Genomic DNA, 22,367 nt, shown 5'->3' with positions numbered 1-22,367 from the left:
GCTTTTGAGGCCTGGGAGCTCTGCCAGAAAAGTAAAACCTATTTTCATCTGAACGACAATGTGCACCATTTTCACTAAGCAGCTTTTACCATGCCAGAGTTGCTGAAACTGTTTTGCTGGCAGCCTGTGCATTTCAGTTCTCTGTGTTTCGTTACCTCTGGGGAGAAAGAAAACCATGTACCAAACTGTCGCAAACTACTGGAAGTCAGTGTGGCTCTGACTTCTAGAAACCCATTATAAACCCCTCGGTAAGCAGTTTCCACGCATTCAGCCCTTGCTTTGCTGCAAGAAGGATCCACGTATACAATTACTGGACGCAAGAAGTAATGAGTTTTGTGGTGACTCATCACGAGGTGTTTCCCCCCCCCCAACAGACACCCTAGACTAGAGGACTGGAAGATGTTTCTAAATATCCAGTCTTGATCCAGGATTTGCTGAGAAGAGGCTGGAATTAGGAAGAACTGAAGGGCACTTTGAAAGAGAACTTCTTCATGCTTTCCAGACAGTGGGAAAAGTAAGGTAAAAAAAAAAACCCAAATAGCGTGTTTTGTTTTTCAAAGCTGCCATTTCACTTTAGGGTGGTTTGGTTGCCAATGATGGGTTCTGCTATATGATTGTAATTGTTTGTACTTGCTACACTGTAGTTCAGCTTGTGTTCCACTTGATAAGTGGAAGGGCACCAAGAACCTGGTTTGCTCCATCTGGCTTCAAAGGATAGGACTATACATGTGTGACCATGGCAGATTTCTCCTAACAGGCACGTTTCTATGCAATTTTGTCTAAGAGACACATTTTTGCAAAGCAACTCCCCCTAATACAATAGATAGTAAAAATGTTGTTTACATACTGTATACGTGTGTGTGTGGACTCTCTCTCACACAATTTACACTAGTACATGAATTACTTACTTTGGAAACTGTAGTGCAAAATTCAGAGAAGTGTGGATTTCAAAGTATGGCTGTGTTTTGGTTCACATTATGTTTTGAGAAGTGTGAATTGGGTAGGTTTGCCTTTAAATGCACACTGAATTGACTTTCTCCCCTATTCCTAAGTTGAGATTCTGTCTAGGGACTCTAGAGGTGAGTTGTGTATGTGACAATTGGGTTTTTCAGGTTAGGTTTTTTTGTCTGTCTGTTTGTTTTTTTCCTGAGCAGCCTCTGGCTAGATGGTCTGCTTTGATATACAGCAGCTGCCTGTGTTCTCCTGCCCCTGAGTGAGTTTCATAGGGAGTTCTCTGCTATGGCACCCCATCTGGCATCATTGCCCAATTAATGCTGAGGAGCATCATAGCCCACACATTTGAGGCTTCAGTTTGAGTGTTCAGGGCTGGCACTGCCATTAGGCAGATGGTGTGTGGTGGGAAGCAGCTTCAAGGTGTTTGAGGACAGCGTTGTGTGTGCCACATAACATGTCCCATATCCCCCAAGGCAGTGGTTCTCAAAGGGTGTGGCATGCCACACTGGCATGGCAAGAGAGGATGGTAAGTGTGGCAGGAAGATTCAAGGACCATCAATGAAACATTTAAATATTTCATTTGTGTTGATGAGGAGTTGCGAGTTTGCTTGTCTCAAATTAGACCTAAGAGAAATTAGATTACCTAGCAAAAGCAGGTTCACGCTTCTCATTAAGTTGGTATACATACTGAAGGTACACATGTAAGAGACTCATTTCTAATTATATTTTGGGAATGATTCGTGTTCTTATGTAGCTGCCTCCTGGGTGTCCCATGTTCATATTATAAAGTAGTTGTGTCCTATGTTATAAATCAAGCGCTGCTAGAAGTCCGTCCCCCCCGTTGTATTTCTTTTTTTAAAAAAATCAGTGTGGTTCAAGCAATTTTTTTCATTCTGAAAGTGTGGCCCAGAGAAAAATGTTTGGGAACCACTGCCCTAAGCTAACCTACTGTTTTCAGCTGTGGTGGAGGATACTAAGCCATTACCAGTGCTGTAACCAAAGAGAATCTAGAGACTGGACAAAGTTTACAGTACAGGGATCTACTGCTAGAGATGTAGAAGAATGAAAACAGATTTTATACATAATTCCTAGAACTGTAGCAAAGGAAAAAATATTTTGGACAATAATGTTGAAAACAGCACAGGAAATTACTGGATATGCTTTTACCCGAAAATCTTTTCAAAAATGCTTCTTGGAATGTTCCAGTTTGCAGTTAAATATGTTGATCTTTAACCAATACAAACTCTGTTGATGACAGCAAAACTTTGTATTGCCCAATCTTGGAAATGTAAAAAATACTCCAACAATTATGCAGTTGCTAAGGACAACCTGGGAAACAGCCTTGCAGATAAAGCGACCATATAATAGAAAAACAACAACAGAGTAATTACCAAAGCAAATGTATTGACCAATGTTTATACATTTCTGGAAAGACAACGTGGCAGATAACAACCTCCTTATTTACATCCATGTAATTATCTCCGCTTTCCCTTCCCTTCGTAATACATTTTTTTCTATTCACATTTTCTCTTCACTTTATTACTGCATATCTATCGTAAAATTAATAAAAATATTTTAATTTGAAAAGTCATAGAGAATCCTGGGAACTGCAGTTTGTTAAGGGTTCAGTGAATTGTATCTCTGTGAGGCCAGCACTGTTAACAAACTACAGTTCTCCAGATTCTTCAGTCCAGCTAGCTAAACGCAACCGGCTCTCTTTTTAAGTTTTCATGATAGTCCAACATCATTGCCAGAAGCTTTATTATCTTTCCCTCCCTGTGTGGATGTAAAAAGGCTGAGAGACCTGATATTAAGCAAGTTGAGCAACTCCTTGTTAATCTTTGTCCTGCCAGCTGTCATCATATCATGCACTGTTGCTGGCAGAAGAGCTATGCATTCAGGTTTTTCCCCCTGATATGACGTGATAGAAATTCAAAAAATTATGCAAAGCATGGAGAAAGTGGACCAAGAAATGTTTTTCTCCTCCCCTCGTAACACCAGAGCTCAGAGGCATGCAAGGAAGGGGGATGTTGGAAGATTTGGGACAGATAAAAGGAAGTACTTCTTCACACAGCGCATAATTAAACTATGGAATTTACTTCCACAGGAGGCAGTGGTGGCTACCCATTTGGATGCTATGGAAGAGGATTAGGCTAATTCATGGAGGACAACGTTTTCAGTGACTACTAGCTAGGATGGCCATGCTTTACCTCCACTATTAAGGCATTATGCCTCTGAATACCAGTTGCCGGGAACCACAGGTGGGCAGAGTGCTGTTGTGTTCAGGTTCTGCTTTCAGGCTTCCCACATGCATCTGGTCAGCCGCTGTGACAGCAGGATGCTGAACTATATGGGCCACTGGCCTGATCTAGCAGACTTGTCCTGCGTTCTAAAAATACTTGGCCATTTATTGTTGGAGTCTGGCGGGGTTAAGACTGTCAGGCAATCTAAAATGGGGTGGATTGTTGTTTTTTTCTCTGCGTTATGGGTTTCTGCTGGGGAAGGGAGAGCTGGCATTCATAGATAATGACACAGAGACATAAGTTCCGCTGCAGGGCACAGTTGGGAACAACTGCCGAGAAATCTCAGAGAGTGAGGATATTCGGTCCTGTCCAAATTGCTCTGAAACTACAGACAATGGATCTGCTGCAACTTGGGTCATCAGGCTTCTGCAATGACTACACTTAATGTAAGTGTTCTCTTTTGTCTGCCACAGACTTCTGAGCAACTGCTGCAAACTGTCTCTAGATCTTATTTCATTCTAAGGGAGAAGACCAAGCTGCCATTCCTAGAGGGTTTACAGTCATTTACCTCCTCGTTTCTTTTTTTATAAGACAGAAAGAAAAATTGTAGTAGAGATTGTGAGTACTTCCTACCCACAGTGGGTGAAAATATAAACTTGAAAGCCCTTTTAGAAAGTGCACCAATAAAATAGGTCAGGCATTTTTATGGATTGCCTGCCTACTCTAAAAATCATCATCTCTACATGGAGCTCTCCAGAGTCTGTAAATGATGGTGGGGGGGGGGAACCCTGAAAGAATAGAGAGGTTGGGAAGCTTGTTGGCCTTTATAGTTCCAAAACACAGATGGGGGAAATATTTGATTGTGATTGCATTCATGAAAAAATTACCTAATTTGCACTTCTTGCATCAATATCTGAACTGAAACAAAACTACCGGTATCCTTTGAAATTCACTGTCCTTTGAAATTCACACAGCTAAATGTTTCAGAATACATTGATGTGATAGGATGTACAATGTCATTCCTTCCAACAATTCTCCGATGAAAATAGGGACGTCCCATTCCATAATGATAATTTTACTATTTATACCCCACACATCTTACTGGGTTGCTCCAGCCACTCTGAGCAGCTTCCAACATATATGAAAACATAATAAAACATTAAACATTTTTTAAAAAAAACTTTCCCTATACAGGATTGCCTTTAGACAGCTCGGGGGTCAGATAACTCCATACCCTCCAACATTTCTCCAAAGAAAACAGGGACTTCCTAAGGAAAAGTGGGACATTCCGGGATCAAAACAGAAACCGGAACGGCTTCTCTAAATCAGGGATGTCCCTGGAAAATAGGGACACTTGGAGTGTCTGCATTTCCCTGCTAATATACGCATTTTTGTACACAATGTTTGATTGGAGAACTACACTGCAAAATGAGGAGTTGTGTGAATTTTGAAGGGTAATTGTGTTTCAGTTCATGTATTGGTTCAAAAAGTGTGAATTAGGGCTGTGCATGGCCCTTGGTTCTGTCCAGACCCTGAATTGGGCCCAATTTAACGCACCAAAGTGGGCACCAGATTGGGGAGAGGGGGGCATACACAGCACTGCTATTTTCCATTTTATTGCATTTTAATCCTACCTTGGGTAGTAGGTAAGATATAAATAATTCAAAATAGCTAAAATAAAGTGACATCAGTAGTATGCCCACTTAACCTTATTGTGCTGAGGCAGCAATAAGCACAGAAGAAGCTACCTTACACCAGAACCTTACACCAGCCCAGTGCTGTCTGTTTTGACAGGTAGTGACTCACAGATGTTGAACATCAAGTGCCACTTGGTCCTTCTCACCACAGAGGCCAGGGAAGGATTCTGAGATCTCCTGCATGCATAGCAGGTACTCTGCCACTCAGCTATGAAGGCTCCTCCCCATACGTAGCTACATCCACACAACCTATTTTGGCAGCATACAGAAGAGTCTCCAGTTAGTGGTTTTAGAGGAGAGAGAGAGAGAGAGAGAGAGGAAAGGTGTAATGTTTTGGGATAGGCTGAAAGGCCTGAATGTTGGGAGAAATGAAATGTAGAGGTGCCTAGGCAGTTGGAAAAAGAGGAGAGTGAGTGAGATGGTGCATTGTGAGGTGGGAGGAGAGAGAGAAAGGACTTCATGTCAGCCTGGAAACATGTTGCTATAAATTCTTAGCTGTTCTCACAGCATGCGGTTGAGAAACTGAAATGCCTGCAACTCTGTTATGATCATACATTCCAGTGACCCTGTTTTCCATTGGTCCCTGATAAATTGCTGTCCCAGTTTTGCCTTTTAAGGATGCCCTTTTAAACAGCGGTAGTCGCATTTGTCTCTTGCAGCAGCAAAAACAACCTGCCTTGTCACACCTTAACTAACAGATTTTTTACGGTGTAAGAGGTAGTCTTGAGACCGCAAAAGTTCATAAGGCCAGAGTCACCACTGCAGTGACTTTGGGTACCAGTGTGCCCACCAGTACCTCCCATGCTGCCTGTGAAAGGTGTCAGTAAATGTCCCTGAAATATAATAGAGCTGTAGGTCTGTCATCACACAGCAGTTCACTTGGTTGCTGACAGATGGTGCTATATTGCAGGACCAGTATGATGACAGAGTGGGCTCCCAAAACTGCAGGGACATTGCAGCAGTGTCAGGTGGTGAGGAATGTGTAATTTGGGGATATGTGTGAAATGGCACAAACTGCTTGGTCTGTGTTTCGAGTTGCCCTTCCCCCACATCTTATTTCTGTTCAGTGTTAGGATGCAAGCTGTGATAGGCCTTTTGAAACAGCTCAAGGCCACAGGTCTCTGGCATGACTCATCCACCTTCCCTTTCTCCAAAGAATGTGTATATGTGCATTGGTGTTTCATATGTGTTCATAAATCCAAGGCTGCATTCAGCAGTAATTTGGGTGTATTTTAGTGAATTGTTGTGGTGGTGGATCTATCTCCAGACTTGGATCTCTCAGTATATTTGAATCTCTTTAGTATATCCTCTAAGACCACAGAAATGTGGATGAGCCCTTACAGTTGGGTTTCTATGACAGCCATGAATAATTTCAATTTTGAAGTTATGGGATTTATCTGTGTCAATCTCCCTGGGGCATTGCAAGCAAAAGGTGGTGTATCAGACTGACAAATGAATAATAGACGCATTGAACTGAGAACTGCATTGCAAAATTCAGAGAAGTGCAGGAATCAAAAGATGCCTTCATTTGCATCCATATATGAGTTCAAAAAGTGCCAGTCAGAATGCTTCAACATCCTCAAGTGCCCCTCTGTTTTTGTTTTGTTTTTTGCTATGTAAACAGCAATTACGGAAAAGTTTGAGCAATCTTGTGACATTGAGGGATGGACAGGAACAGCTTAACTCTTTCTATCCCTGCTACTTTTTTAAAATCACCTCTCTGAAGGTACTATTTGTATTCTATGAGGCTGAGAGAGGGGTGAGATCTGGAATGGGAGGGACTAAGTAGGAGCAAGAGAGAAGCAAGAAGGCCCTGGGAATCCTAGACATATGTGAAATCCTTGTATGTGTTGTTCGTTCTCTGTTATTTCTTACTAATTCCTTATGCTGTTGTAGTTATCAATCTTCGTCAATCTTTAAAATAGTTTTGACTTGCCTGATCTAAGGGGAGGGAGCTCCCATGATCTCCAGGTCCAAATCTTCAGTCAGGGCAATAGGATCCTTACTGGACAGTGTTGGAGTCATACTATAAAATAGATAATAAATAAAAGCTGACTAATATCAATGGACAGGAAGTTCCGTGGTGTAGATGCTGCTGCCACATGAAAAGATTGATTACCTGAAAGTGCGGAATGTACGTCACGAGGCATTTGTAAAAGTAAATTCTTTCCAGCCCAACTGATATAACCTGTTGAAACATTTTGCCTTGCTTGAGAACCGTCTCTGTGGGTGAGGGTGCAAAAGACATGTGGGGACTCATTCAGTCTTGGCAAGGAAAGGATCAAGGCTATCCTTAAATGCCCTCAAGGAGGATGTGAGTGTGTGTTTTATCCATGTGGGAGTCAACCCCAGTCACGTCCATGGAATGTGAAGCTAAATACATCTCTTCTAGGTTAAAACACTATTAATCATTTTCTGCTGGAGAGCCAGCTTAAAGACGTTGCTGTCTGAAAGTGGGGTTGCAAGGTTTTCATCTGTAATTAGCACTCTTTCTCTCTCCGCCCCTCCTTCAGTGGCCAGCCAACAAAACACAGAGCATCATCTGTGTTTGGAATCCATTGCCTGAGGAACCTCCACGAGCTTGGCAGCTTGGTGCTGCTCTTTATTCAAGGTGCCACGTGAACGTTGCCATTCGGTAAACATGCTTGCGGGTCCAAAGAGGGATCCGTGGAAGATGCTTCTGTGGCTGCTGCTCCTGCTACTTGCTGACATTTTGGGATCCAGAGCTGAGGCAGACTTAAGAAAGAAGGCTCATGACCTAATGAAGCAAGTCCCGTTAATTGATGGGTAGGTGGAATTCCTTGTTTTCATAACTACGAAAGCATCACTGTGGTCTGGTCTGGTCTATATTCTGATATAGCAAGGATTGGGGAAGCTTTTTTTAGCTTTCTGTGGGTTGTGTGCCAGTTACTAGTGGGATCAGATAAAAAAGTGGACAGAGCAATGAATGTAAAGTTTACTTTTGTACAGAAAGCGAGTTTCTTTCTCTCTCTCTCTTTCTTTCTTTCTTTCTTTCTTTCTTTCTTTCTTTCTTTCTTTCTTTCTTTCTTTCGATCCCTCCCTCCCTCCCTCCCTCCCTCCCTCCCTCTCCATCCATGAAAGCAAAAACCATTATCAGAATTCAAAACCCTCTTCTGGCATGGCAGAAAGACAGCTTGAGGTGAAAGAGTGTGACTTAGGGGTGGGTTATGACCTGGGGGGGACGTGGGTGGTGCTGTGGGTTAAACCACAAGCCTAGGGTTGCCGATCATAAGGTCAGTGGTTCGAATCCCCACAACAGGGTGAGCTCCTGTTGTTCGGTCCCTGCTCCTGCCAACCTAGCAGTTCGAAAGCATGTCAAGTGCAAGTAGATAAATAGGTACCGCTCAGGTGGGAAGGTAAATGGCGTTTCTGTGCGCTGCTCTGGTTCACCAGAAGTGGTTTAGTCATGCTGTACGCCGGCTCCCTCGGCCAGTAAAGCAAGATGAGCACCGCAACCCCAGAGTCATCCGCAACTGGACCTAATGGTCAGGCTACTTTTACCTTTAGCTATGACCTGGGGAGAGTCCCAAGAGGCAGATAGAGAGGCCTGGAAGGTGGATTTGGAGGATCCTGAGGATCTCGACCCCTGTGAATACCGTATTCTTCTGATTCAATGTAATGCTTTTCTTGAATACAAACAAACAGAGCTTGCAAATATTCAGTCATTTCTACCTGCCTGCCTCTGGAATTACATTCCTGGTTGTGTTGCAAACTGCCTCTGCCAGGCAGCAATGAGGAAGGAATCTCCCCAACTCGAATTTCAATGCAGACACACCTGATTTGATTCCAGTCTGTACATGAGCCAAATCAGATTGCGAGTCCTCCTTATAACCTGCAGTCCTTTGGGTTCATTCACAAGGTAGTGCAGGGGCTGTTCCACATTGCCTTATCTCTTCCTTTTACATTACAAAGAAAGAAAGAAAACCCAGCCTCCCAGAGCATATAGTGCATGAGGATATTAAAATGACTGTTTTAACGTGGGGGCAGCCATATTTCCTTTATACAATCTCCGGCCCCCAAAAGTGAAAATATGAGCCTCATTGACCTGCAGCATTTCAATATCAAGTGTAATGTGCACTTCCGGCGAGGACGCCATCGTGGGCGGTCGTGGGTTGCCTCGGCAGCGAGGCGACCCAGGCCGGCCCGGCGGTTGGAGCCCCGCTACCGCTAAGCGGGGCTCCGGTGAGGCGTGGGAAGAGCGTCCCGCGCCTTGGGCTCCCCGGCGGGCCTGCTAAGGCTCCGAACCCTTCCCTCGCTCCCCCTGTAAAGGGGGAGTGGGGGTGAAGGGACAACGGAGCCGGGCCATTAGGGGACATGCCCCAACCGGGTTGGCGAAGCGGCGGCGGCCGCCCGCGGTGAGCGACATCGTTCTCCCTGCAGAGGGAAAAAAAACAAGGAAGCCCGGTGGTTGTGAGTACATGATTGAACTTATCTTTGATATTTAACGATCCGGGAGGTATTGTGGAAAGGAAGCCTGCCTCCCTCCCTTTGGTGGAAAGAAAATAACTGTTTCGAGAGACTGCTGTTACAGCGATGGTTACAATGTTCTGATCTTTTGACAAGTGAGACTATTTAGATCTCCCTTTGAGGGAGCAAGACGGTGGAGAATATCTCTTTTTAAAATTACAGTCTTTGCGCCCTGGCTCCAGGGAAAATGGCTGCGAAAGCTTGAGACTGAGTGGAAAACTACTGGTACTAAGATGGAAAGACATTGAAATTGAAACTGAAATTTGATACCTATGCCCGCTTCTGCCATGCTGGGTTTCGTTTTTGAGTTGGTTCTGACCCCTCGATTGACTGATGAACAAAGGATTATTTTTTTGAGACTGGAACTGCTTAACCAGAAATTGGTGGTGTTGAACCGGGATATGGCAGAAAAGGTATTTCCCACAGAGGAGACCTTTCAGGACATTGCTGCAATGGAAGAGAGCCTTGGCAAAGAGCTGAAGGGGATGATTGAAGAACAGAGCGAAATGGCTTGGCGACCCCGGAAAAAAGAAACGTCCTTTGGGGGTGGCAGACCCAGGACGGGGAAAATTTCTATATCCAACTTTCGGGGTGAGAGCTCGGGAGTGATGGGGAAAAAATTAATATGTCTACAAATAAAAGAAGAATGGAACATGGAACCGGAGAAGCTGGAAGAAGATGAACTGCGTACCCTGATGCTCTATGCAAGGACTGTTGTGGACTTTGTCTGGATCTGTGGACTTACAAGAAAAAAGGACAATTTGAGGAGTGGTTCCGGAGTAAGACGGAGAAGGAAAATGGTTAAAAGGGGGATAGGGTGAATTGTATTAAGGGTAAAGTAAAAACGGTTTATTGTGGTACCCTGAAGCCGGTGTGTCAAGATTTTAAGTTTTCTGAACTAGAAAAGGGATATTTTGATTTCTTTTTTATTAGCAGCAGTTTAAGGGAAAGAAGATGTCTGTTATGATTTGATTTAAGAATAATATGTTAAGATATGGAGTTTTGATATTAATTAATATGAAGTTATAATACGATTTGATTGTATTTAAGTTAAGAAGTGAAATATTATTGTAAACTAAAAAACAAGATTTTAAGAAGAATTTTTTAAATGAATTTAATTTTTAGTGATATGAAGTTATTAAAGTAGAATTTGGAATTGGAGCTGAAGGAGAGAAGGCAGGGGAAGTCAACTGTAATGATTCGACCAAGAATTTTTTTTTTGTATTTAAACAAGAAGAAGAATCGTTGGTATGTTTGTATTTGTTTAGCTTTAGTTGTAGTGGGTGGGCGTTTGGGTTAATGTTGGTGAAGGTGTTGGATTGTTCTTTGTTATGGAAAAACCAATAAATTCTTTATAAAAAAAAGTGTAATGTGGCAAACTGCTGCCATGATGGGGCCAAAAGTCCAGGTCATTGGGGTCAAGAGAGGGGGGGAGGCATGCCACAAGTTTTATGACAGAAATGCACGTGTGTGAAATACGGTAAGTAATTCAAAGAAGGCCTTACAGCCCATCCTCTTTCATTAGCTCCCACAGCAATAGCAGACAGAGACGTACCTTTTAGAAAGCAGTAATAGACTAAAACGTCCTGTCTTCTTATCATGCAGACACAATGACCTGCCCCTGAAGCTGAGATGGTTCTACCGGAACAAGCTGAGCAAGGCTGACTTGCGGACACTCAACAAAACCGACACAAACATCCAGAAGCTCCAAACTGGCCATGTTGGTGCTCAGGTAGGTGATCAGTGTGCACCCAAACCCTGCAAAATGCAGGATTGAACTCATCAGCTGATTCTACACAATTGCTGGTACAAAAGAGTGTGGGAAGTGAATTATTGTGTTGTCCCTTGATGTAAGAGGTGAAAGAGGGAAAGTATAGCAAGGAAGGGTAGCAGGGAAGGGTGTAGGTTCCTGGTAACAACAAACAACAACAACAACAACAACAACAACAACAACAACTTACTTACTTACTTACTTACTTACTTACTTACTTATTTATACATACCTGGCTGGGTCTCCCAGCCACTCTGGGTGACTCCCAACAGAATATATATATATATAAAAGATAAATAAGGCCTGTGAGCATGCCATCTATGATATGGGTATTTTCTATGGGGTTGGGTTATGGAGGGGAAATGTCCATTTGCAGTTACAGTTTGAATTCATACCACACCTACCGATGGGTTTCAAAGGAATCCTTTCTCGGCACCCATCAGCTCCTTTGAAGGCAGTTGGGTCAACGGCATATCAACCGAGCGTCCATTGTGTGTACCTGTAGTTGTGCCAAACAGGCACATATACACCTGAAATTCTGTTTTAAAGCTGCATTTTGTCAACCTTCTTCCAGTTTTGGTCAGTGTATGTTCTCTGCAGTGCACAGAACAAAGATGCTGTCCGCTTGACGTTGGAACAGATCGATGTTGTCAAGCGGATGTGCAAAGACTATGAAGAATTTGAGCTGGTGACGTCTTCTCAAGGTAACGTGTCCTGCGTTCGCTAGAGTGAGATGGTCTCATTAGGCAGCTAATTTTTGATAACCTGAAAGGGGAGCAAATGGCTAGCTATTGAATATATTATCGTTTTATTTTTACAGCCGGGGGGAGGGGGTGGAGGAAGAAAGCTGCTTGTGGGGTTTTCTTCCTCAAATGCCAAATAACATGGCTGGGCTGGGGTACTAGGCACATTGACGGTGTGTGTGGCAGGGGCTGTATCTGCTGTTATGCCTCAGGTAGAAAAATGTCTTGGGCTGGCCCTACTCAGGCAGAAAAATATCCCATGTACATCAGCCAAAAATCATATGCTAGATCCAGAAACCAGTGACACAGTTTTCACATTAGCATATTAGCTTATCCGCAGCCCCTTCAGATGCCCCATCCCCACATGGAAGCAGGGGGTGCCAGAGGCAGGGTTGGAGCACTGAATCTGAGGAGGGAAGGTATGTTTAGTAGCTGTTTTGGGCTGGCAGGGGGGTAGATATTATTTTGCCTTCCAAATGCAGGCATTGCTAACAGTAAAAACATGAAAAGCTGTTAGGGATGGGAGAGAAATTTGATTCTGTTTACATTGAAAGGTGAACTTACCTAATTCACATTTTTCATAACAATATGCAAAGCAAACACAAACGTCCCACTTTTCTGAATTTTGCAATTCAGTTCGCCAGCCATGTAATGTGTGTCAAAATGCATATAGTAATCCGTGCATATAAATGTGTATAGATTAGTGAAAATGCACTATATTGGGGGAAATTGCTATGCAAAAATGTGTATATTAGAGGAAATGTCATATTAAATGGTGTATAGTAGGAGAAATTCACACCAAAGTGCTGGTGAATCTTAATGAGAACTTAAAAACAAACCAACCAACCAACCCCAAAACCGATGTGAAAATGTGAGGAACTGAACTTAAGACTGGAGAAACAAGAAACCGAGTGAAAACAAAATTCCACATTCCCACATCCCGTAGTTGCACAACTATGTTGTTCTGCTTTGATGTGCCTTTAAAAAACCGGATCCGTCTTCCTGATTGAAATCCAGGCATTGCCAGCACTGACAGCAAAAAGATAGCATGCTTGATTGGCATCGAAGGGGGACACTCCATTGACAGCAGCCTCGCGACCCTGAGGATGTTTTACGAGCTGGGAGTTCGGTACATGACGCTGACCCATAACTGCAACACTCCCTGGTAAACTACAAACAAGTGTTCCTTCAGAGAGGGGCAGCTTCTCTGGGATTTGCCAACATGGCTTAAAACACTGCAATGTATTTATTCCTGTACTGAGATAATACATGTGCCAGTAGGGGTAGGTCAGTCTGCAAAATGAAGGACAGGGGGAAGGCTGTAGCTCACTTGTTCAACATCTGCTTTACATACAGAAGGTCACAAGTTGGGTCCCTGGCATCTCCAGGTTGGGCTAGAAAGGTGTGAAAGCCTGGAGAGTCACAGCCAGTCAGTGCTTGGTGGACCAATGGTCTGACTCCGTATAAGGCAGCTTCCTGAGTTGGAGTACTGGCGAAGTTTTTCAGGCCTGTTTGGGTTTAGGGTCTCCATTTAACAAGGGAACAGGATGATGCCTCCATGCTCTGCTTGTGGGTTTCCCGGAGGCATCTTGTTGGCCACTAGAGAGCAGGATATTGCATGAGGTGGACGTTTCGTTTGAATAGCAGGGCTCTAATGCAAGGCCTGTGAACAATGTAGGTGTTTCTGCATCACTGAAGAAAGAAGCAGTGAAGTTGAAGCAGGGGTGGCTCAGGAAGTTTTGCTACTTGACCCAAAACAGAAAATGGCACCTGTAGCCACCTGAGGTGACTGGAGGTGGCCCAGCGGAGCATGCTGAAGGAGGCCAGAGAGGAGCAGGCAGTGGCGGTGGTGGGTGACAAGCACAGGAGGCAGCGAGTGGTGCGCTCCTCAGGGCACGAATCTGCCACCCCTCCCAGTTGTCCCCAGCCTGCCACCTGAGGTGACTGCCTCACCATGCCTCATGGGAGGGCAGGCCCTGAGTTGAAGTACGGACTTAGAGTGAAGAGAGAGGAATTCAATTCCCAGCTTGGCCATGAAACCCTTGGGTGGGCCTCGCCATTTCTCAGTTTAACCTACTTCATAGGGCAGTTGTGGAAATAAAAAGGGGCATTGTTTATGTTTTTCTGTGCTCTTTAAATAAACACTGGTTTAAATAAGTAATAAATTAATATATTTCAGGGGTTGCCAATGTGCCATTTTGGGATGCCCACCAGTACCTTCTATGGCACCCATGAAAGGCCTAAGTGAATATCCCCTCAAAACCCCACAATACCCTTTGCTCTTCCTGCTCTGGCTCAGCCTCCCCTTACACTGAACACGCCCCCTTAAACATGCTCACGTGTCATGGGATGCCGGGATTGGGCACCTAGCATCCCATCTGTTCTGACCAGAGGAGAGGTGCAAAGAGCTTCTCTCTGTAAATGAAAGTGTAGGAGCTGATAGAGGTGCCTGATAGAGGTGTTATGTCACGACCCCACAGCTACCATTCTGTTTCATGCCACACACCCCATGGCAGCCAATTTTTGACTGATGCTCACAACATCCCCGAAAAGTTCTGTGTTCTAGATGCGATTACATCTTTCTCTCTGTGTGTGTTTGTAACACTGTTCCACTTCAGAGTTTGAAATATTTCCTTGACAGGCTTAAGTTTCTTCTTACCATCTTTGTTCCCCTACAGGGCAGAGACCTCAGCAAAGCAGGAACATGAATTTTATCCCGGCACTGAGGGCCTGAGCACTTTCGGCAAAGTAAGCATTAGTGAAGTGAAAATTAGCAAATTGCTGGCTGATATGCACCTGAATGTCTTTGAAATTTACAGGCAAATTCCATATTAGGATCACTAATAATGGGATCATAATAAAGCTGCCAATATCACAATGCCTTTGTAAATTGTACACCCCAAGGGGAACCACACTGCGCACAGTGTTCAGTGGGGAGGGTGTTGTTGCACTCAGGTTCTGCTTGTGGGCTTCCCAGAGGTATCGGATTGGCCACTATGGGAACAGGATGCTAGATTCGGTGGGCCTTTGTCCTGATGCAGCAGCCAGGCTCTGCTTATGTTCTTAGATCATGTCAGAGTAGCATAACCGATGGCACCATCTGCCCATATTGTGCTAGGAAGTGGTGAAGGAGATGAATCGACTGGGGATGATGGTGGACTTATCTCACACGTCTGACGCAACAGCAAGGGCAGCTCTTAGTATCTCCAAAGCACCGGTCATTTTCAGCCATTCATCCGCCTTCTCAATCTGCAACCATTCAAGAAATGTTCCAGATGATATCCTGCTGGATCTGGTGAGTGAGACTTAGGGCTTATCCAAACTCACCATTCCTCTGTGCTTTCCTTCACAGTCTGGGATTTAAAGCTCCTTGTCTGAGCACTCTCTTTTTCTTTCTCTGTTGCTTTGGTGTTTTTCTCAGAAAAACCCACTCTTTAAGGCTAAATCAGAGCAAACGGAAATCCATTGAAAACCCAAATTGCCATTTGTTGTGCTTTAGCATTAAAGGGTGGGTTTTCATGGGGAAAGCTCATGTGCGGGGGGAGGAGAGCCTGGAAAGCATGCCAAGTGTGGGATAAGCACCTCTCCTGTCCTGGCCAATGACATGAAAACCTCTATTTCTTGCTTTCCGATGAGCCTCGCCAACTCAGGGAATTACCAATAATGCTTCTGCATATGATCTCAGTGACCAAGCTAGGATATAAGGGTTCTGGTGGTCCCTGAGGTAGCCTGGACCTAATCAGTCTAATACAAGAACACCTTCATTTGTTCCACTTGTATATTCTGTAGATAGCCTGGGGTGTATCTGCACTTGCGGTTTATAACATTAAAAATGTGTTATTAAAGTGTGACACCAGGGGGTGCTGCAGGGCAAAGGGGAATGGCCATTAAATGTTATAGAATGTTATATTTAATAATGTTTAGAAGATCAATGTAGATCTAGCCCTGGTGTCTTCCCACATCAAATCTGGGTTTGACTTTATATTCTTTTCTGAGAGTTTTTTGCTCCCCACTTCAGCCTTCACTTTTAGATACGATTATATTGTCATTGATGTTCTAGCTGCCAACATCCATATCATTATTGATGGTACCAGTCTACTTGTATCTGACTTGCTTCATTTCCTCTTCCTTTGTTTTAGAAAAGGAATCGTGGGATTGTGATGGTGACATTCCCAACCAAATTCTTGGCCTGTGGTAGCCAAGCAGTGAGCATTTCAACTGTTGCAGGTTAGCAGAAGCACCTTTCTATATATCACTCTATTAGTAATATCACACTACTTTCCAGAACTAGAGTGGAATATAGCACAAGTCTAGCCCTCATTTCCATGTTATTTGCAAATGGAATATTTCTGGAAGCAAACAACACAGAAATGAGCACTAAACTTGCACCACAGTGCACTATAGTTCCAGAAGTGGCTCTTACATTCTGCGAAAACTCAAACAGAATACTGAACTTCAGGGGGAAGTTGTGAAAATGGAATAAATTGCCATGTGAATGTAGCCTGTGTCATTCTGCCACATATAAAGGCTGCAGGTGTGCTTATTATTATTATCCATCCTAAGGAACAAACTAGACCTTACTTAATGGTGTGATTAGGAGCTATAAAAGGGTGTCTGTTTAGGTGCATGAGGATGGTTTTCATCAGGGCTGCAGTACAGACGAAAGGGAAGTTGAACCTTTTCCTCCACAGCTACAATTGCAATGAAATACCACCCCCACCACTAAAAAAAAGTGTGGTGATTTTTACGGCTGGTTAGGGGAAGCTAAACTTTTTGTGGCTTTAATGAAAGCCCTCTTTCACTGAGTATGTTGAGTATCTGTTGGAGAGTAGTAGAGAGTGGGGTGGATTGGAGGTTCCTGGAAGAGAGCATAGCTGGACAGAGCTCCATGCTGCAACCTTTCGTTGCAGCTCCCACTTGTAACCCTTCTAGCACTAACATAACTACTACTCCCAGCTCATGACGTTTTCTTTTTCAGTGCGGTTCAAATGGTTTGCCCTTTGTATATGTAATTGGGGGTAATATTGAACCCAGGTCTTATTATCCCAATGTCAGTGACCAGGGAAATGAATAAATATCAGGTCAGCTGCCTTGAAAATTTCCAGCTATGAGCTTGCATTACTGTGGCAGCTGCCTTCCTTCAGCCTGTTCTGACCTCTCTGTTCCCCAGAGGTCAAGCCTCTGTGAAAAATTGTCCTAATGAATAATGTTACTAAGAAAATAACCTAAAATCTCTACAAATGTTTTTGTTCATTTGCTCAATTGTGGCATTTCTGCAACTAAGAACAAAATGTTCTAGGGTGTAGTTTTGAGGTAAACATTCAAATTGCAAAACATAAAGTAGATCTGATGTTTTATTTTACCTTTTGGTTAGCTTTCTATAAGATGTCCCTTGACAGCAGAGAATCCCACACAGTCCCACACCTGTCCCACTCAGTTTCCTCACCATTCTCTGGTAAAGCAGACTAATGAGGGGTGTGGCCTGGAAAAAGCTCTAAGGGCCAGACAGAGAGGCCTCACTTTCAAGACTTACCAAGCTTATCTTGGTCTTTAAAATGCAAAGGGTGAAAAAACCATGGGGAATCATGGGGTAATGTGTAGTTTGAACATCAGGGTGGATTGCACATGCTTCAGTGGCCCAACTTGCAACTGAATTTGTCCACAATTGGACATGTTGTGTTTCTATCAGGCATTGTATAATGGCTGTGCATTTCCCCCCTGACATGTACTTTGCTCTGACAACTATTGTCATTGTTGTTTCCTTTAAATGATCTAGATCACTTTGACCACATAAAGAAAATTGCAGGTTCACATTCAATAGGAATTGGCGGTGACTATGATGGATTAGTTCGGTTAGTAACCTTTTTTCATTGTCGTGCAAGACAGTTATATATTCAGCACTACAGTGGGATGCTGTTTTGAATGGCATCCTTGGAATTCCCACCCTCCCAGTGTAGAATCACCCCATGTCCTCTTGACATCATCGTGTCTTGTGTTTCTCCACCTCCACTGTTGGTAGCCAATGGTGAGGACCAGGGGTCACCATCATTATTGATTAAATTTATAAACCACCCTTCATCCAAAGATCACAGGGTGGTTTGCAGCATAAGAATGGTACCCTTGAGATGTTCCTCCAAGCACACTGTAGCCACCCCCAGTCTTGAGGTGGTGAGGTTAGTTACCTTTTCGTCCCTTGAAAAGTACATTGAGCTAATGGAGGAAGTTGGAAGAATGACACTCTTCCCCACTTCCTGTTTCAGCTCTATGCTCTCAGCTTACTTCTGCTGGATCCAACTTTTCCCCAGATATATTGGGAAAGCAGAGTGTCTGTGTGTGTGCATGTACACCTTCTTTCTGTCGCTCTATGGGCGGATGATCCAGGAGCGGGAGAAGTACACAGAGGTGATGGTGCCTGTGACAGTCAGTCAAAAATCTGCACATTCCCACATGTGTAAAATAGTTGGCAACCCTTTGGGTGAGACAATGCAAGACAGGTTGAATCAGACCACCAACTAAGTGTTCAGGGCCAGTCCTACCATTTGACCTGATATCCTCAGGAATGTTAGATGATATTGTCCTGTCACCAAAGATCCAAGAGCTGTAGCTCACTGGTAGAGCATCTGCTTTGCATGCAGAATGTCCCAGTTTCAATCCTCAGCATCTCCAGGTATTGCAGGCAATATTCTCTGCCTAGAGAGCTGCTGCCAGTCAGTGTAGATGGACCAAGCTAGATTGACCATGGTCTGACTCTGTAGAAGGTAGCTTTCTAGTTTCCTAAATTCTGCTTGTCCAACCTCTGTACATTATGGAATACAGGGAGAAACCCAGCATTGCACACCGTTTTCATAAGTGTTCATTGTTGCATGCAACATGTGCTTCAACCTCCAGAGTGTAAGGACTTTATGTAGAACAAAAAACCTACGAAAATGGTTGCATCCTGCTCAGGAGGGGCATTCCAAACTTGACTGGGATTAAATCCCTGAAAACAATTTAGATATCCCACAGTTTTCATGGCCTTTTCATTCTGTGAAAGGAATTACATCACACAGTGCAAGGTGGAGGAAATGATTGCATGCCAGCAAGGCTTCCTCAGTCGGACTCTTGAATCTGATTTAGCACAAGAAGGATGTATATCCCCTCAGGAGTTAGCTGCACAGTTAACTGAACTCGGGAACTTATTAAGTTCCTCCTCTAGGGGGAAAAATGCCATCCAATATACATTTTGTTTGTTCCATACCTCAGTGTGAGCTTTCTTTGCTAACAGATTCCCTGCAGGACTAGAAGATGTCTCCAAATATCCAGCCTTGATCGAAGAGCTGCTGAGGAGAGGCTGGAGTGAGGAAGAACTGAAGGGTGTTTTGAGAGAGAACTTCCTTCGTGTTTTCCAGGAGGTGGAAAAAGTACTGCTAATATTTGGTTTCCCCTTTTAACTGGCATTACGTTTCCCCGAGGGAGGGAAAGAGATCCTCTAGGTCCAAGTGAAGGAACCTGTGCCTTCTAGATGTTCCCTGATCTAAGGGTTGAGGTTACCCAGAAAATTTGAAATGCGAGAATAAAAACGGGAACATTTCATTGCTGGATCAAATTTAAGACTGTTTTAGGTCAGTACTCAGCCTCCAATAAACAGCTAGTCAAATGCCCCTGAGGGTAAAAGCAGGCCAGCCTAAAGATGGGTATCACTTAGTGTGGGAGGAAAATATAATCCCTGTGACCCACATGTGTGGGGTAAATAATAGAAAAAGTATCAGCTGGGTGCCTGGATTCACAACTTGGGGCTAAATTCACTCTCCAGCAGGAGAGTAGCAGAGTTTAAACTCTCCACTCCCCTACATTTTCTTTCTCCCCCATCCCACAATGATTAGACAGCAGTCTGGATCCACTAAGCATGTTCAGTCTATATAGGGCTGTGTGTGTGTGTGTGTGTGTGTACATATTAGAGGTTTGTTTTTTGTGTTTTTTTGAATTTGTAATTCTGTAAACCTTGAAGTCCCCCCCAGGTCTGATGATACTTTTCTCCTGGGTGTGGCGGTGTTTGTTTTCCCAGATAAGGACCAGAATTTAGAGCATGAGTTCACTATTTGTATGTAGCAGCCTTCTCCAACCAGGTGCCCACCAGTGGTTGCTCTGTCCCAGCTACTGTCAACCTAGCAGTTCGAAAGCACATCAATGCAAGTAGATAAATAGGTACTGCTGTGGCAGGAAGGTAAACAGCGCTTCTGTGCGCTCTGGCTTCTGTCACGGTGTTCCGTTGCACCAGAAGCGGTTTAGTCATGCTGGCCACATGACTGTCTGTGGACAAATGCCGGCTCCCTCAGCCTGAAGCAAGATGAGTGCCACACCCCATACTGGACTCACACACCCTTTGACTGGACTTAACTGTCCAGGGGTCCTTTACCTTTACAAGTCTTGAATAGCAACTTCCATCAGCCTCAGCTAGCATCGCCAGGCTGCTATTTTAGGATGCCTTGTTCACAGAAGGTCCCAACTACTGGCATCACCAGACATCCCAAGACCCTAGTAAACCACTGCCAACCCAAAGAAACATAATTAGATAGTTTATGCACAGCCTAAATCAGGACTAGGGAACCTTTGGCCTGCCAGATGTGGCTAAACTACTGGTCTCATCATCCCTGGCCACAGTCCAGCAACATCTGGAGGGCCACATGTTCCCCAGTCCTGGCCTCAATTTTCTCCAACTAAGTTGTACTAAAAGTAGACCCACTGAAATTGATGGGCTTAAATTAGTCGTTCCCATTAAATTCAACAGCCCTACTCTGGATGCTGTCCACATATCAGATGGGTCAACAGAATAAGGCAGCTTCATATGTTTATAGTTGATGCAATGGTCTCGCTTTCTGATTTATCATTGTGTTTGAATACTTCTAGGTGCGTAATGAGAACTTGTCAGAGGGCGTGAGCGAAGTGGAAATTCCTCCTGAAAAAGTCGATCATTCCTGTCGCACAAAACTAAAGCCCCCATCTAAGCCGGCGACCAATTCCCGTGGACTGCATTGGGGAGGGCAGCAGCCGTACAGCCTCATACTCACAATTGTAGTATATGCAATGCTAAATTGAGACCATCATCTCAGGCAGTGGTGCAACAGCCCTGCATGGCTGTTTAGAAGATGCAATGTGAAGTGTGATGCATGTAGATGCTGCTGTGTGGGGCCCCCCGCTATGCCTTCTTCACTTCCGTGAATGAAGAGAAGAGGCTGTCTCTGGACACGAAGGGCAGTCAAGTGAAATACAAGGATAAGACTCCTTTGCTTTAAATACTTGGGCTGAATACCAGGTTTCAGCAAACGCCACCTGCAAATGCAGCAGGTGTTAAGTTTGGGGCAGGGAACCAGATGCTGTGGGACGGCAGCACTCACCCTTACTGACCCTTGCCTGCATTGGCTGGGGCTGATGGGAGCTGAGAGCCCCACATCACCTGGAGGGTCACTGCTAGCAATGTAGGAGACATTCAGTGCAGTCCACATTGATAGGCAAGTCTGCCTAATACACACTTTCCGAAACAATATGCAATTCAAAACACAGGCATCCATAACTATCCATAATTTTGTGCTAAATCGCTGTTAAATTTTCACAAGGACTTTATTTTTCTTTTTTAAAGAAAACCAGAAACTGGTTTACAAATACAGTGGTACCTCGACTTACGAATTACTCGACATACGAATTTTTCGACTTACGAATGAAAAAAGTGCCCGCACGCCTACAAATTTTTCGACATCCGAAGGACATCCGTTGGCGGTTTTAGATGGGGTTTACTCGACTTACGAATTTTAGATGCGGTTTACTCGACTTACATTTTTTTCCGAATTTTTCGTTTCTAATGCATTCCTATGGGGAAATCGCTTTTTTTCGACTTAGGAATTTTTCGACCTAAGAATGTGCATTCGGAACGGATTAAATTCGTAAGTCGAGGTACCACTGTATGGAGAACTGAAGAGTGGAGGGATGAGAAACTTGGGGCAGATTGGCTGCACCATATACATCTAAAGCACACTCCGTATACATTTAAAGCACATGGCTTCCCCCAAATAAACCTGGGAACTGTTGTTTCTATGAGAGGAAATGACAGTTCCCAGGATTCTTTGGGGGGAAAACATGCGCTTTAAATGTATGTGGTTGCTCTGCCCTGAGAGAAAGGCTGGGATGTAGGAGGAGGCCTGTTTGATAGCTGTACCGTAGGGTTGCCATACGCCCGGAATTTCCTGGACATAGCCGGCAGTTGGCCCTTGGAAACAGTGTCTGGAAATTGCTTAAATGTCCAGTGAAATCTGGACGTATGGCAAGCTCAACAACATTTCTGTTCGGATTTTCACTTTTTGAAATATGGCAATGCTACCATACCGAAATACAGGAATTCCTTCCATAGGAGGCTTGTCCATCCCTGCATTGATGACTTTTCACCACTGTTTCAGGGCTTTCCTCTTCTGACAGGCTTTTGACCTCTGAGATTAATGAT

General features: G+C 44.0%; 1 protein-coding gene across 5 annotated transcripts; it reads left to right on the top strand.

Annotated features, from left to right (window-relative positions):
* Positions 1-380: 380 nt before the first annotated feature.
* Positions 381-21,542, top strand: LOC117051118 (dipeptidase 2-like). 5 transcript variants are annotated; one of them, XM_033157208.1, is made up of 11 exons: positions 381-514; positions 7,408-7,681; positions 10,988-11,114; positions 11,728-11,857; positions 12,914-13,061; positions 14,575-14,644; positions 15,015-15,191; positions 16,036-16,123; positions 17,673-17,748; positions 19,161-19,296; positions 20,783-21,542. In XM_033157208.1, the coding sequence occupies exons 2-11, from the start codon at positions 7,536-7,538 to the stop codon at positions 20,969-20,971; spliced, it is 1,287 nt and encodes a 428-aa protein (XP_033013099.1). In that variant the 5' UTR covers positions 381-514; positions 7,408-7,535; the 3' UTR covers positions 20,972-21,542. The 5 variants fall into 5 exon arrangements, with proteins under 5 accessions (XP_033013099.1, XP_033013097.1, XP_033013098.1 ...); XM_033157206.1 differs by lacking the exon at positions 381-514 and adding an exon at positions 3,302-3,643 and having other exon boundaries at positions 7,506-7,681; XM_033157207.1 differs by lacking the exon at positions 381-514 and adding an exon at positions 3,303-3,643.
* The last annotated feature ends 825 nt before the right edge of the window (positions 21,543-22,367 follow it).

The sequence above is a fragment of the Lacerta agilis genome, chromosome 8 (assembly GCF_009819535.1).
Source record: "Lacerta agilis isolate rLacAgi1 chromosome 8, rLacAgi1.pri, whole genome shotgun sequence".
Taxonomy (NCBI): Eukaryota; Metazoa; Chordata; class Lepidosauria; order Squamata; family Lacertidae; genus Lacerta; species Lacerta agilis.
This window is presented reverse-complemented; position numbering and strand designations above follow the sequence as displayed.

Coding starts and splice junctions, on each gene's coding strand:
- LOC117051118 (XM_033157206.1), top strand. Junction 7,682..10,987: donor CAAGTCCCGTTAATTGATGG/GTAGGTGGAATT, acceptor CTTATCATGCAG/ACACAATGACCTGCCCCTGA. Junction 19,297..20,782: donor TTTTCCAGGAGGTGGAAAAA/GTACTGCTAATA, acceptor GAATACTTCTAG/GTGCGTAATGAGAACTTGTC.